The sequence below is a fragment of the Tachyglossus aculeatus genome, chromosome 4 (assembly GCF_015852505.1).
Source record: "Tachyglossus aculeatus isolate mTacAcu1 chromosome 4, mTacAcu1.pri, whole genome shotgun sequence".
Classification (NCBI taxonomy): Eukaryota; Metazoa; Chordata; class Mammalia; order Monotremata; family Tachyglossidae; genus Tachyglossus; species Tachyglossus aculeatus.
Window position 1 is genome coordinate 117,104,725 of NC_052069.1, and position 15,816 is coordinate 117,120,540.

Consider the following 15,816-nt stretch of genomic DNA (forward strand, 5'->3'; position numbering starts at 1 on the left):
CGTCTCTAGATGTTGCCAACTTGGACTCCCCAAGCGTTTAGTACAGTGCTCCGCACAGAGTAAGCGCTCAATAAATACGATTGAATGAGTGACTACTGAGAGCTCACCTCCTCCAGGAGGCCTTCCCAGACTGAGCCCCTTCCTTCCTCTCCCCCTCGTCCCCCTCTCCATCCCCCTCATCTTACCTCCTTCCCTTCCCCACAGCACCTGTATATATGGATATATGTTTGTACAGATTTATTACTCTATTTATTTATTAATTTATTTATTTTACTTGTACCTATCTATTCTATTTATTTTATTTTGTTAGCATGTTTGGTTTTGTTCTCTGTGTCCCCCTTTTAGACTGTGAGCCCACCGTTGGGGAGGGACCGTCTCTAGATGTTGCCAACTTGGACTTCCCAAGAACTCAATACAGTGCTCTGCACACAGTAAGCGCTCAATAAATACGATTGATTGATTGATTGATTGATTACTCTATTTATTTATTTTGCTTGTACATATCTATTCTATTTATTTTATTTTGTCAGTATGTTTGGTTTTGTTCTGTCTCCCCCTTATAGACTGTGAGCCCACTGTTGGGTAGGGACCGTCTCTATATGTTGCCACCTTGTACTTCCCAAGCGCTTAGTACAGTGCTCTGCACATAGTGAGCGCTCAATAAATACGATTGATTGATTGATTGATTGATTACTCTATTCATTTATTTATTTATTTTACTTGGACAAATCTATTCTATTTATTTTATTTTGTTAGTATGTTTGGTTTTGTGCTCCGTCTCCCCCTTTTAGACCGTGAGCCCACTGGTAGGTAGGGACTGTCTCTATATGTTACCAACTTGGACTTCCCAAGCGCTTAGTACAGCGCTCTGCACATAGTGAGCGCTCAATAAATACGATTGATTGATTACTCTATTTATCGATTTTACTTGGACATATCTGTTCTATTTATTTTATTTTGTTAGTCTGTTTGGTTTTGTTCTCGGTCTCCCCCTCTTAGACTGTGAGCCCACTGTTGGGTAGGGACTGTCTCTATATGTTACCAACTTGGACTTCCCAAGCGCTTAGTACAGTGCTCTGCACACAGTAAGCGCTCAATACGATTGATTGATTGATTGATTACTCTATTTATTTTACTTGTACATATCTATTCTATTTATTTTATTTTGTTAGTCTGTTTTGTTTTGTTCTCTGTCTCCCCCTTCTAGACTGTGAGCCCTCTGTTGGGTAGGGACCGTCTCTAGATGTTGCCAACTTGGACTTCCCAAGCGCTCAGTACAGTGCTCTGCACGCAGTAAGCGCTCAATAAATACGACTGATTGATTGATTGAATCTACAGGTGCTGTGGGGAGGGGAAGGAGGTAAGGGGCGGGATTAGAACTCACGACCTCAGACTCCGAAGGGCCGTCGGCCAAACGGCGAACGAAGTATTTTGGCCGGGACGCGGCTCCGTGGTAGACGCCCCGCCCTCCTCCCCCTCCCTGCCCCCCTCCAGTCCCGGGCCTCCCGGGCACGATGGGCCCTTCACCCTCATTCGCCCCATCCCTGGCCCACCACTATCAATCATCAATGGTATTTATCAATCGGTGCTATTTATTGAGCCCCTTCCGCGTGCAGGGCGCTGTACTGAGCGCTTGACTCCGACGTGCTTCCCTCCCTCGCTCTGGGGGTGGGCCCGTCGGACCCGGGATCTCCTTGTGGGCAGGGAACGTGTCTGTGCCTTCTGTTCTACTGTCCTCTCCCGACCTCATAATAACAATAATAATAATGGTATTTATTAAGCGCTTACTATGTGCAAAGCACTGTTCTAAGCGCTGGGGAGGTTAGAAGGTGGTCAGGTTGTCCCACGTGGGGCTCACAGTCTTTAATCCCCATTTTACAGATGAGGGAACTGAGGCACAGAGAAGCACGGTGACTTGCCCAAAGTCACACAGCTGACAATTGGCGGAGCCGGGGTTTGAACCCATGACCTCAGACTCCAGACTCTTTTCCACTGAGCCAGGTAATCAATCAATCGTATTTATTGAGCGCTTACTGTGTGCAGAGCACTGGACTAAGGGTGGTATTTGTGAAGCGCTTACTAGGTGCCAGGCACCGTACTAAGCGCCGGGGTGGGTACAAGCAAATCCAGTCCCTGGCCCACACAGGGCTCCCAGTCTCAATCCCCATTTTACAGATGAGGTAACTGAGGCACAGAGAAGCACGGTGACTTGCCCAAAGTCACACAGCTGACAGTTGGCGGAGCCGGGGTTTGAACCCATGACCTCTGACTCCAAAGCCCACGCTCTTTTCCACTGAGCCAGGTAATCAATCAATCAATCGTATTTATTGAGCGCTTACTGTGTGCAGAGCACTGGACTAAGGGTGGTATTTGTGAAGCGCTTACTAGGTGCCAGGCACCGTACTAAGCGCCGGGGTGGGTACAAGCAAATCCAGTCCCTGGCCCACACAGGGCTCCCAGTCTCAATCCCCATTTTACAGATGAGGTAACTGAGGCACAGAGAAGCACGGTGACTTGCCCAAAGTCACACAGCTGACAGTTGGCGGAGCCGGGGTTTGAACCCATGACCTCTGACTCCAAAGCCCACGCTCTTTTCCACTGAGCCAGGTAATCAATCAATCGTATTTATTGAGCGCTTACTGTGTGCAGAGCACTGGGCTAAGGGTGGTATTTTTTAAGCGCTTACTAGGTGCCAGGCACCGTACTAAGCGCCGGGGTGGGTACAAGCAAATCCAGTCCTTGGCCCACATAGGGCTCCCGGTCTCAATCCCCATTTTACACAGGAGGGAACTCATCTCTGCACATTGTTAGCACTCACTCAATCAATCAATCAATAATAATAATAATAATGGCATTTATTAAGCGCTTACTGTGTGCAAAGCACTGTTCTAAGCGCTGGGGTGGTTACAAGGTGATCAGGTTGTCCCACGCGGGGCTGACAGTCTTAATCCCCATTTTACAGATGAGGGAACTGAGGCCCAGAGAAGTGAAGTGACTTGCCCAGAGTCACCCAGCTGGCAGTTGGCGGAGCTGGGATTTGAACCCATGACCTCTGGCTCCAAAGCCCGGGCTCTTTCCACTGAGCCAATCAATCAATCAATCAATCAATCATATTTATTGAGCACTTACTATGTGCAGAGCACTGTACTGAGCGCTTGGGAAGTACAAGTTGGCAACATATAGAGACGGGCCCTACCCATCAGTGGGCTCGCAGTCTAAATGCCATCGTGTGATTAGCGCTTAGTACAGTGCTCTGCACACAGTAAGCGCTCAATAAATACAATTGAGTGAATTTAAATAGTAATAATAATGATGGCATTTAATTAAGCGCTTACTATGTGCAAAGTACTGTTCTAAGTCAGGTTGTCCCACTGGGGGCTCCCAGTCGTCATCCCCATTTTACAGATGAGGTCACTGAGGCCCAGAGAAGTGAAATGACTTGCCCAAAGTCACACAGCTGACAATTGGCAGAGCCGGGATTTGAACCCATGACCTCTGACTCCAGTGCCGGGGCTCTTTCCACTGAGCCACGCTGCTTCTGAGCCGGGCAGTGGATGGGTGAGCCCACTCTTGGGTAGGGACTGTCTCTATATGTTGCCAACTTGTACTTCCCAAGCGCTTAGTACAGTGCTCTGCACACAGTAAGTGCTCAATAAATACGATTGATTGATTGATTGATTGGTTCGTGGTGTAGGGGTTAGGGAGGGTCGCTCTGACTCCTCAACTAGACTGTAAGCTTGTTGTGGGCAGAGAATGTGTCTGTTTATTGTTGTATTGTCCTCCCCCAAGCGCTTAGTACAGTGCTCTGCACACAGTAAGCGCTCAATAAAAATAAATGAATGAGTGACAGGCCCCACTTTTCCTCCTCTCCCACTCCCTTGTGGGTCACCCTGACTTGCAGCGTGGCTCAGAGGAAAGAGCACAGGCTTTGGAGTCCGAGGTCATGGGTTCAAATCCCGGCTCCGCCACTTAGCTGTGTGACTTTGGGCAAGTCACTTCAACTTCTCTGGGCCTCAGTGACCTCATCTATAAAATGGGGATTAAAACTGCGAGCCTCCATGGGACAACCTGATCACCTTGTAACCTCCCCAGCGCTTAGAACAGTGCTTGGCCTATAATAAGCGCTTAATAAATGCCATTATTATTATTATTATTATTTCCTCTTCCCCACCTCCCAGTCCCACGCCACTTGTGGTTATATATAACCTTAGGTTATAGCTTATCACCTAATAAATGCCATTATTATTATTATTTCCTCTTCCCCACCTCCCAGCCCCTCACCACTTGTGGTTATATATAACCTTAGGTTATAGCTTATCACCTTATAACCGCCCCCCCAGCGCTTAGAACAGTGCTTGGCATATAGTAAGCGCTTAATAAATGCCATTATTATTATTATTTCCTCTTCCCCACCTCCCAGCCCCACGCCACTTGTGGTTATATATAACCTTGGGTTATAGCTTATCACCTAATAAATGCCATTATTATTATTATTTCCTCTTCCCCACTTCCCAGCCCCACACCACTTCTGGTTATATATAACCTTAGGTTATAGCTTATCACCTAATAAATGCCATCATTATTATTATTATTTCCTCTTCCCCACCCCCCAGCCCCACACCACTTGTGGTTATATATAACCTTAGGTTATAGCTTATCACCTTATAACCACCACCCCTCAGCGCTTAGAACAGTGCTTGGCCTATAATAAGCGCTTAATAAATGCCATTATTATTATTTCCTCTTCCCCACCTCCCAGCCCCACACCACTTGTGGTTATATATAACCTTAGGTTATAGTTTATCACCTAATAAATGCCATTATTATTATTATTTCCTCTTCCCCACCTCCCAGCCCCACGCCACTTGTGGTTATATATAACCTTAGGTTATAGCTTATCACCTAATAAATGCCATCATTGTTATTATTATTTCCTCTTCCCCACCTCCCAGCCCCACACCACTTGTGGTTATATATAACCTTAAGTTATAGCTTATCACCTTATAACTGCCACCCCCCCAGCGCTTAGAACAGTGCTTGGCATATAGTAAGCGCTTAATAAATGCCATTATTATTATTATTATTTCCTCCCCCACCTCCCAGCCCCACGCCACTTGTGGTTATATATAACGTTAGGTTATAGTTTATCACCTAATTAATGCCATCATTATTATTATTTCCTCTTCCCCACCTCCCAGCCCCACACCACTTGTGGTTATATATAACCTTAGGTTATAGCTTACCACCTAATAAATGCCATCATTATTATTATTATTTCCTCTTCCCCACCTCCCAGCCCCACGCCACTTGTGGTTATATATAACGTTAGGTTATAGTTTATCACCTAATTAATGCCATTATTATTATTATTTCCTCTTCCCCACCTCCCAGCCCCACGCCACTTGTGGTTATATATAACCTTAGATTATAGCTTATCACCTAATAAATGCCATTATTATTATTATTTCCTCTTCTCCACCTCCCAGCCCCACACCACTTGTGGCTATATATAACCTTAGCTTATGGCTTATCACCTTATCACCTTATAACCCCCCACCCCCCCCCCAGCGCTTAGAACAGTGCTTGGCCTATAATAAGCACTTAATAAATGCCACCATTATTATTATTATTTCCTCTTCCCCACCCTCCAGCCCCACGCCACCTGTGGTTATATATAACCTTAGGTTATAGCTTATCACCTAATAAATGCCATCATTATTATTATTATTTCCTCTTCCCCACCTCCCAGCCCCAAGCCACTTGTGGTTATATATAACCTTAGGTTATAGCTTATCACCTTATAACCGCCCAGCGCTTAGAACAGTGCTTGGCATATAGTAAGCGCTTAATAAATGGCATTATTATTATTATTTCCTCTTCCCCACCTCCCAGCCGCACACCACTTCTGGTTATAGATAACCTTAGGTTATAGCTTATCACCTTATAACCTCCCCAGCGCTTAGAACAGTGCTTTGCACATAGTAAGCGCTTAATAAATGCCATTATTATTATTATTTCCTCTTCCCCACCTCCCAGCCCCACGCCACTTGTGGTTATATATAACCTTAGGTTATAGTTTATCACCTAATAAATGCCATTATTACCTAATAAATACCATCATTATTATTATTATTTCCTCTTCCCCACCTCCCAGCCCCACGCCACTTGTGGTTATATATAACCTTAAGTTATAGCTTATCACCTGATAAATGCCATCATTATTATTATTATTACCTCTACCCCACCTCCCAGCCCCACGCCACTTGTGGTTATATATAACCTTAGGTTATAGCTTATCACCTTCTAACCCCCTCCAGCGCTTAGAACAGTGCTTTGCACATAGTAAGCGCTTAATAAATGCCTTCATTATTACTATTATTATATCTAATTTTATTTATTTGTACTGATGTCTGCCCCCCCCCCCCCCCCACTTACCCCGCCACCCATGTCTAGATTCTGAGCTCGTTGCGGGCAGGGATTGTCGCTGCTTATTGTTGTGTTGTTCTTTCCCAAGTGTCCCGCGCACAGGAGGCGCTTAGTAAATAGGATCGAAGGAATGATGAAGCTGATCCCCTCGCTCTCCGGCCGTGTTGGAGGTCCCAGGTGTCGCCCGCTGCACGCCGGGCCCTCGGCCCCGCTGTACCCCGATCACATCCCCACCAGCCCCCTGCAGAAGGCACTGCTGGCGGCCGGCTCGGCCGTCATGGCCCTGTACGACCCTTACCGGCACGGTAAGTCCGTCCAGACCGGGGGCCTCCCCTCTTCTCCGGTCCCCAGATCATTTTCCCACCAGAGACCGGTCTCCCGAAGACAAGCGGGGCCCGGCGGAGTGAGCCCCGCTTTCCCATCCCTGTTGTCGGCGTCTCTTCTGCCCAGCCATCTCTCCGTGCCCCCCTCCCCGAACTCAGTGCCCTTGAGGTTCCAGGTAATAATAATGATGATAATGATGGGACTTATTAAGCACCAATTGGGCCAATCAATCAATCAATCGTATTTATTGAGCGCTTACTGTGTGCGGGGCACTGTACTGAGCGCTTGGGTTGGCAACATATAGAGACAGTGGGCTCGCAGTCTAAATGCCATCGTGTGATTAGCGCTTAGTACAGTGCTCTGCACGCAGTAAGCGCTCAATAAATACGATTGAGTGAATTTAAATAATAATGATTATAATAGTGGTGGCATTTAATTAAGCGCTTACTATGTGCAAAGCGCTGTTCTAAGTCAGGTTGTCCCACTGGGGGCTCCCAGTCTTCATCCCCATCTTACAGATGAGGTCACCGAGGCCCGGAGAAGTGAAGTGACTTGCCCAAAGTCACACAGCTGGCAATTGGCGGAGCCGGGGTTTGAACCCATGACCTCTGACTCCAAAGCCCGGGCTCTTTCCACTGAGCCACGCTGCTTCTGAGCCATGTGGGGCTGGGAGGTGGGGAAGAGGAAATAATAATAATAATAATAATAATAATAATAATAATAATAATAATAATAATAATAATAATAATGGCATTTATTAGGTGATAAGCTATAACCTCCTCCAGGAGGCCTTTCCGGACTGAGCCCCTTCCTTCCTCTCCCCCTCATCCCCCTCTCCATCCCCCCCATCTTACCTCCTTCCCTTCCCCACAGCACCTGTATATGTGTATATACGTTTGTACAGATTTATTACTCTACTTATTTATTTATTTATTTATTTATCTTACTTGTACATATCTATTCTATTTATTTCATTTTGTTAGTATGTTTGGTTTTGTTCTCCGTCTCCCCCTTCTAGACTGTGAGCCCGCTGTTGGGTAGGGACCGTCTCTATATGTTGCCGACTTGTACTTCCCAAGCGCTTAGTCCAGTGCTCTGCACACAGTAAGCGCTCAATAAATACGATTGATTGATTGATTGATTGATTGCAAAGCGCTGTTCTAAGCACTGGGGAGGTGACAAGGTAATCAGGTTGTCCCACAGGGGGCTCACAGTCTTAATCCCCATTTTACAGATGGGGTAACTGGGGCTCAGAGAAGTGACTTGCCCAAGGTCACACACCAGACGTGGCGGAGCCGGGATTCGAACCCATGACCTCTGCCTCCAAAGCCCGTGCTCTTTCCACCGAGCCACGGTAGCTCCCTGAGGTTCCTTCCCAACAAGCCCCCCGCTGTCCCACACTCCTGAGGAGTTGATACTTGGGTGTCTGGGGAAAATTACAGCCTCTCAAGGCAGGCAGGATGTTCCTTGGCTGCCCTTTCCCACTTTCCCCTTTTAGACTGTGAGCCCACTGTTGGGTAGGGACCGTCTCTATATGTTGCCAACTTGTACTTCCCAAGCGCTTAGTACAGCGCTCTGCACACAGTAAGCGCTCAATAAATACGATTGATTGACTGATTGATTGATTTGGCGGCTTAGCAGATAGAGCACAAGCCTGGGAGCCAGAAGGACCTGGGTATTAATCCCAGCTCCACCACTTAACTGCTGCGTGACCTTGGGCGAGTCACTTCTCCGTGCCTCAGTTACCTCATCTGTAAGATGGTAATCAGAATGCGGGGCGGGGACCGTGTCCAACCGGATTGACTTGTATGTATCCCGGCACTTAGAGCAGCGCTTGGCACCTAGTAAGAGCTTAAAGGATACCATTATTATCATTACGGATCATTATATTATATTGTACTATTATATATCATTGTATTATATTGTTATATAATACAATGATATATAATTGTACAATATAATATATTATTACATTATATATTATTACAGATTATTATTCATCTGTAAAAGGGGATGAAGACTGTGAGCCCCACGTGGGACAATCTGATCACCTTTTACAGATGAATAATAATCTGTAATAATATATAATACAATAATATATATTATATTGTATTATCATATATCACTGTATCATATAATAATACAATATAATATATTATAATATTATATAATATTAATAATATCAATATTATATATTGTGTATTATATTATATATATATGTTATATATGTTATATATTATGTTATTATATTATATATTATTACAGATTATTATTCATCTGTAAAAGGGGATGAAGACTGTGAGCCCCACGTGGGACAATCTGATCGCCTTTTACAGATGAATAATAATCTGTAATAATATATAATATAATAATATAATATATATTATATTGTATTATCATATATCATCGTATCATATAATAATACAATATAATATATCATAATATTATATATTATATAATATTAATAATATCAATATTATGTATTGTGTGTTATATGTAATATATTATATGTTATGTATATATTTTATATATTATATATTATTATATTATATATTATTACAGATTATTATTCATCTGTAAAAGGGGATGAAGACTGTGAGCCCCACGTGGGACAATCTGATCACCTTGTATCCCCCAAGCACTTAGAACTGTGCTTTGCACATAGTCAGAGCTTAATCAATCAATCAATCAATCGTATTTATTGAGCGCTTACTATGTGCAGAGCACTGTACTAAGCGCTTGGGAAGTACAAATTGGCATCACATAGAGATAGTCCCTACCCAACAGTGGGCTCACAGTCTAAAAGGGGGAGACAGAGAACAGAACCAAACATACCAACAAAATAAAATAAGTAGGATAGAAATGTACAAGTAAAATAAATAAATAAATAAATAAATAGAGTAATAAATATGTACTTAACAAATACTTAACAAATACTAACTTAACTAACTAACTAGCTTAACAAATACTATTATTATTATTATTATTATTATTGTTATTAATCTCCCTCCCTACCCTTTCCCTTTCAGATATGGTCGCAGTCCTAGGTGAAACTACAGGACACCGGGCTCTGCAGACTCTCAGAGAGCAGATGAGGAAGGACCCCGAGGGTGCCCTGATCCTTCAGTATGTTTCTGCCCCACCACCCCGTCCCCACCTTTCCAGGATTCAGGCTCCAGCAGGGATCTTTAGTCTCTCAAGGCGGCTATGACCCATGTGGAATCATCAGTCAGTGGAATTTACTGAGCCCTTACTGCGTGCAGAGCCCTCCACTAAGCACTTGGGAAAGCACAGTAAAGGAGAGTCGGCAGATGCGATCCCTGCCCACCAGGAATTGACAGTCGACGGGGGGTGAGAAACATTAAAATAAATTATAGCTAAGGGAAATGGTGCCCCTTTCAGGGTCGCGCTTGGAGAATTTCCAGGACTCTACCAGTCTCGGCTACGGGAGGGAGAGTCAAGCAGAGGCCTACCCATTCCGTTCGTCCCTTGGGCAGTGGCTAGCGAGTGGAAAACAATCTGCTACAAGGCAAAACTCAGCGATGATGGGCAGCAGCGGCCCGGGAGAGAGTCGGGGGCAGAGACTTGAGTTTACTGCGCGGAAGGCGGCGATTCATTCATTCATTCAATCGTATTTATTGAGCGCTTACTGTGTGCAGAGCACCGTACTAAGCGCTTGGGAAGTCCAACTTGGCGACATCGAGAGACGGTCCCTGCCCAACAACGGGCTTGCAGTCTGGAAGGGGGAGACAGACAACAAAACGAAACATGTGGACAGGGGTCAAGTCGTCAGAACAAATAGAATTAAAGCTGGATGCACATCATTAACAGAAAAATTGAATAGTAAATATGTACAAGTAAAATGGAGTAATAAATCTGTACATACATATACACAGGTGCTGTGGGGAGGGGAAGGAGGTAGGGCGGCGGGGATGGGGAGGAGGAGAGGAAAAAGGGGGCTCAGTCTGGGAAGGCCTCTTGGAGGAGGATGGTAAACCACTTCTGGATTTTTACCAAGAACACTCCAGAACACTACTGCTACAGTGCACTAACACGATACTACTACTACTAATAATAATAATAATGATGGCATTTATTATTATTATCCCAGGCTGAGCCCCCTCCTTCCTCTCCCCCTACTCCCCCTCCCCATCCCCCTTGCCTTACCTCCTTTCCCTCCCCACAGCACCTGTATATATGTATATATGTTTGTACATATTTATTACTCTATTTATTTATTTTACTTGTACATATTTATTCTATTTATTTTATTTGGTTCATATGTTTTGTTTTGTTGTCTGTCTCCCCCTTCTAAGAATAATAATAATAATGATGATGGTATTTGTTAAGCGTTTACTATGTGCAAAGCACTGTTCTAAGCACTGGGGTAGATACAAGGTAATCAGGTTGTCCCACGGGGGGCTCACAGTCTTCATCCCCATTTTACAGATGAGGTTACTGAGGCCCAGAGCAGTTAAGTGACTTGCCCAAAGTCACACAGCTGACAATTGGCAGAGCCGGGATTCGAACCCGTGACCTCTGACTCCAAAGCCCGGGCTCTTTCCACTGAGCCACGCTGCTTCTAGACTGTGAGCCTGCTGTTGGGTAGGGACCGTCTCTATATGTTGCCAACTTGGACTTCCCAAGCGCTTAGTACAGTGCTCCTCACACAGTAAGCGCTCAATAAATACAATTGAATGAATGAATTTATTAAGTGCTTACTATGTGCAAAGCACTGTTCTAAGTACACTACCGGAACAATTGCAGATGGAGAGCGGGGCGTTCTGGGCGAGTTGTGTCCGTGGCGTCGCTTTGGGTCAGAAACGACTCGACGGCATAAGACAAGAAGGGAAATAGTAATCCATCAATCAGTCGTATTTATTGAGCGCTTACTGTGTGCAGAGCACTGGACTAAGCGCTTGGGAAGTACAAGTTGGCAACATATAGAGACAGTCCCTACCCAACAGTGGGCTCACAGTCTAAAAGGGGGGGACAGAGAACAAAACCAAACATACTAACAAAATAAATAGAGTAGATATGTACAAGTAAAATAAATAAATAAATAAATAGAGTAATAATAATAATAATGGCATTTATTAAGCGCTTACTATGTGCAAAGCACTGTTCTAAGCGCTGGGGATTACAAGGACTATGTACAAACATATATACATATATAGTATGTAATGGGGTGAAAGGGTATGGTAACTTCCCCCCGTCCCTCTGTTTACCTTGACGTTTCACTCCTCCCCATGACTGCTGGTTTCCCAGAGGACTTAATGGGTTCTAATAACGATGGTATTTGACAAGTGCTTACTGTGGGCCAGGTATTGTATTAAGTGTGGGGTTAGAGCCAAGATAGGCAAGTTGGACACAGTCCCAATCCCTCGCAGCCTTAGTCGGAGGAAGAACAGGTATTTAGGTCCCCATTTACAGATGAGTAAACTGAGACACAAAGAAGTTAAGTGAATTGCCTGGGGTCACACTGCCGGTGAGTGACGGGGCAAGGAGTAGAATCTAGGCCAACGCGCTTTCCACCGGGCCACGCTGCCTCACCTCGTCATCCTCTCCTCCTGCCTCTCCCTTCCCCGCCTAAGGCCTCCCCTCTGCCCCACAGGGAACGACCCCGCATTCGGCTCCCTACCTTGGACCTGACCCGGCTCCGGGCCTTGCCAGAGGGCACTTTTGGCCGGGAATACGTGCGCTTCTTGGATGATAACGTGAGTCCTTGGGCTAGCGATTGGCACGGCACCTGTATATATGTATATATGTTTGTACAGATTTATTACTCTATTTCTTTATTTTACTTGTACATATCTATTCTATTTATTTTCTTTTGTTAGTATGTTTGGTTTTGTTCTTTGTCTCCCCCTTTTAGACTGTGAGCCCACTGTTGGGTAGGGACTGTCTCTATATGTTGCCAATTTGGACTTCTCTGCACACAGTAAGCGCTCAATAAATACGATTGATTGATTGATTGATTCTCCCGTTCCTCTAGAGGGGAGGGAGAGAACCCAGGTCTGGAAAGTCCAACGAGACACGGATTCCGGCCCTCCAGGGCAGGTGCTCCCAGGTGGAAACGTTTTGGAGCGTGACGCCAGGACAGGACCAACCTCTTGCCCCCGGAGCCTGGGCAGGACGGTGGGCAATCAATCCTCTTCTTCTTCTTTATGGCATTTGGAAAGCGCTTGCTATGTGCCAGGCGCTGTACTGGACGCCGGGGTAGATGCGAGATAATCAGGTTGGGCAAAGTCCCTATCCCTCATAAGGTTCACAGCCTTAATCCCCATTTCACAGATGTGGTACCTGAGTTGCCTAGAAGTCAAGTGACTTGTCCAAGGTCACAGAGCAGATCAGCTGTCGAGTCAGGATTAGAACCCAGGTCCTTCCGACTCCCAGGTCTGCGCTCTATCCACCAGGCCGCGCTGCTTCTCGATCATATTAATTGGGCGGTTACTGTGTACTAAGCGCTTGGGAGGGTACAGGATAACAATCCAGCAGACACATCCCCTGCCCACAGGGAGCTTAGAGTCTCGAGAACGAGTTTACATCATCATCATCATCATCAATCGTATTTATTGAGCGCTTACTATGTGCAGAGCACTGTACTAAGCGCTTGGGAAGTACAAATTGGCAACATCTAGAGACAGTCCCTACCCAACAGTGGGCTCACAGTCTAAAAGGGGGAGACAGAGAACAAAACCAAACATACTAACAAAATAAAATAAATAGAATAGATATGTACAAACAAAATAAATAAATAGAGTAAAAAATATGTACAAACATATATACATATTTACAGAGTAGAGGGCAGGGAAGCTCCCCGGCAGTGGGAGGAAACGGAGGCCACGGGTTCGCCAGCCCCTTCCTCTCCCCCGATCCTCCCTGAATCAACAGCCCCGGAGGTTGTGACCCAGCTGGGATGGAGCCCCCGACATCCCACAGAGTGGATGAAGCAATGAGGCTGGCCGGGAGGTTACTCCATTCAAGGTCCAGGGTTCAACCCATCTTCCCGGAACCTGACTCAGATGAATCACCCCTCGAACGATCAAAACGCCAGTTAAGCCTCTGTCGGCACCCGGCGCCAATCGGCGCGGACTAAGGCAGACAGGATTCCTGCCCTCCGGGAGCGGGCCGTCGGCCGGCACCACCCGGCTTGACCTGACAGGTGTATAAAGAGGGTGGCCGGACCACCCAACCCACACCGAGCCAGGTCCCCGGGTTATGTAGACTTTTAGACTGTGAGCCCACCGTTGGGTAGGGACTGTCTCTATATGTTGCCCACTTGGACTTCCCAAGCGCTTAGTACAGCGCTGTGCACACAGTAAGCGCTCAATAAATACGATTGATGATGATGATGATGTAGCGAAATAAGCGAGTGGAGGAGGAGATCAGGGAAACCAGAGGGATGAGGTCCGGAAGTTGTCCGGCACTTCCTTCCAAAGGATGGGAGGCCGAGGGCCTAGGGAAGGCCGCTCCCGGGGGGAGTTGAGGCCTCTGGCCTCGAGGGTGTTGGCAGGGAGGAACCAGGGGCTTTAAGGTGACCGGGAGGGATCGTGGCTGTCAGCGGGTCTCCCCAGACACCCGGGCCCCGACCCGCTTTGTGGACGATGAAGAACTGGCCTACGTGATTCAGCGCTACCGCGAGGTTCATGACCTGCTACACACCCTCCTCGGGATGCCTACCAACATGCTGGGTGAGCCCCCGGCCCCTCGCTTCCGTCGCTCCTCCCCCTCGGACCGCAGCCCCCCGGGCCCCCGCCCGAAGGGACGGAGACATCAATATGGCTGGGCTAGCGGTGGGCACGAGGAGACGGCGGGCGGTGGGGACGAGCCCTCCCTCTTTTGCCCCCGCTTCCCATTTCCCATTTCCTCCGCTTCTTTCTCCTCAGGGGAGGTGGTGGTGAAGTGGTTTGAAGCCGTCCAGTTGGGCCTGCCCATGTGCATGCTGGGAGCCGTCTTTGGCCCCGTCCGCCTCAATGCTCAGTAAGCTTGCCCGCGTGGCCCCGGGGAGGGGACGGGGAAGAAAGTGGGAGAGTCCCAGAGTCCAAGGGTCATCCTGGCACTGGGTCACTCCCGTGCCCGAGGCTCCCCCACGTCAGCCGGCGCCCCGGGTCTGGAGCCGGAGCGAAGGCCGCTCTTCCCCTCCGCCGCAGAAAGCTGCGGGTGCTGACTGGCGACCTGATCCCGTGGGCCGTCCGCAGCGGCCTCACTTCCCGCTGCGTCCTGAGCCTGTACTACGAGCGGCGCTGGGACCAACCCCTGGAAGCCCTGCGAGAGGAGCTGCGCATCCCCCCGCCTCCCCTGCTCAGCAGGGAGCGGAGGACCCCCGCCCCGTCCCCCGCCCCCCAACACTGAGCCGTCCACGGCCCGCTCCCCGGGGCCTGGTGGTCCACCGGCTGGTACCCTTCCTCCCTCTTTTCTAGGCTCATGGTGGGCTGGGGGTCCAAAAGGGAGCAGCTGAGGGGATTTGAGCAGGTGGAGGCTCAGAGGAATCTAGTGATCTGGAGGTAGGGGAGCTGTTCAGAGGCGAGCGAGAATCCACGGAATCTGGCTCATCTTGGGGCAGTCCTAGGGATCTCCACCTTCCCCGGCCCCTCGTCCTCTTCTTCCTCCTCATGTCTCTTCCCCTACACAGGGGACTCTGTGGGTGGCCGCGGTGGCTGGACACCCGGATAGGACTCCTGGACTATCGATCGGCTGTCCGATCCAGGGACCGGGGGTGGGGGGAGGCAGATTCGATGAGGGAGGGAGTGGAGCTGATGTTTCCTCAATAAAAGCCTCATCTGGAAACGAAAGGCCCCGTGTCTGGGTCCCCTTACTCCCTCTCCGAGGAGACACCCCACCGCCCCGCACCAGCCCTCTTTTTCGTTATGGTATTGGCTAAATGTTTACTGTGTGCCAGCCACTGCACTGAGCGCTGGGGTGCATACGGTTTGGACACAGTCCATGTCCCACGTGGGACTCAGCCCCCTTTTACAGATGAGGTGAGGCCCCAGAGAGGTCAGGGGACTTGCCCAAGGCCACACAGCAGACAAGTGGCAGAGCCGGGGTTAGATCCCAAGTCCT

General features: G+C 47.6%; 1 protein-coding gene across 2 annotated transcripts; it reads left to right on the forward strand.

The window, feature by feature from the left end:
- Positions 1-1,976: 1,976 nt before the first annotated feature.
- COQ4 (coenzyme Q4) lies at positions 1,977-15,545 on the forward strand. 2 transcript variants are annotated; one of them, XM_038745221.1, is made up of 7 exons: positions 1,977-2,001; positions 6,515-6,731; positions 9,780-9,876; positions 12,365-12,467; positions 14,315-14,444; positions 14,640-14,733; positions 14,904-15,545. In XM_038745221.1, exons 2-7 carry the CDS (start codon positions 6,557-6,559, stop codon positions 15,103-15,105), a joined length of 801 nt encoding a protein of 266 aa, XP_038601149.1. In that variant the 5' UTR covers positions 1,977-2,001; positions 6,515-6,556; the 3' UTR covers positions 15,106-15,545. The 2 variants fall into 2 exon arrangements, with proteins under 2 accessions (XP_038601149.1, XP_038601150.1); XM_038745222.1 differs by lacking the exon at positions 1,977-2,001 and adding an exon at positions 2,263-2,302.
- The last annotated feature ends 271 nt before the right edge of the window (positions 15,546-15,816 follow it).

Bases quoted from the DNA above. Each gene is read 5' to 3' on its own strand.
- COQ4 (XM_038745221.1), top strand. From the start codon at position 6,557: ATGATGAAGCTGATCCCCTCGCTCTCCGGCCGTGTTGGAGGTCCCAGG. The intron at 6,732-9,779 runs GTAAGTCCGTCC...TTTCCCTTTCAG, and splicing joins GTACGACCCTTACCGGCACG to ATATGGTCGCAGTCCTAGGT. The intron at 12,468-14,314 runs GTGAGTCCTTGG...CGTGGCTGTCAG, and splicing joins TGCGCTTCTTGGATGATAAC to CGGGTCTCCCCAGACACCCG.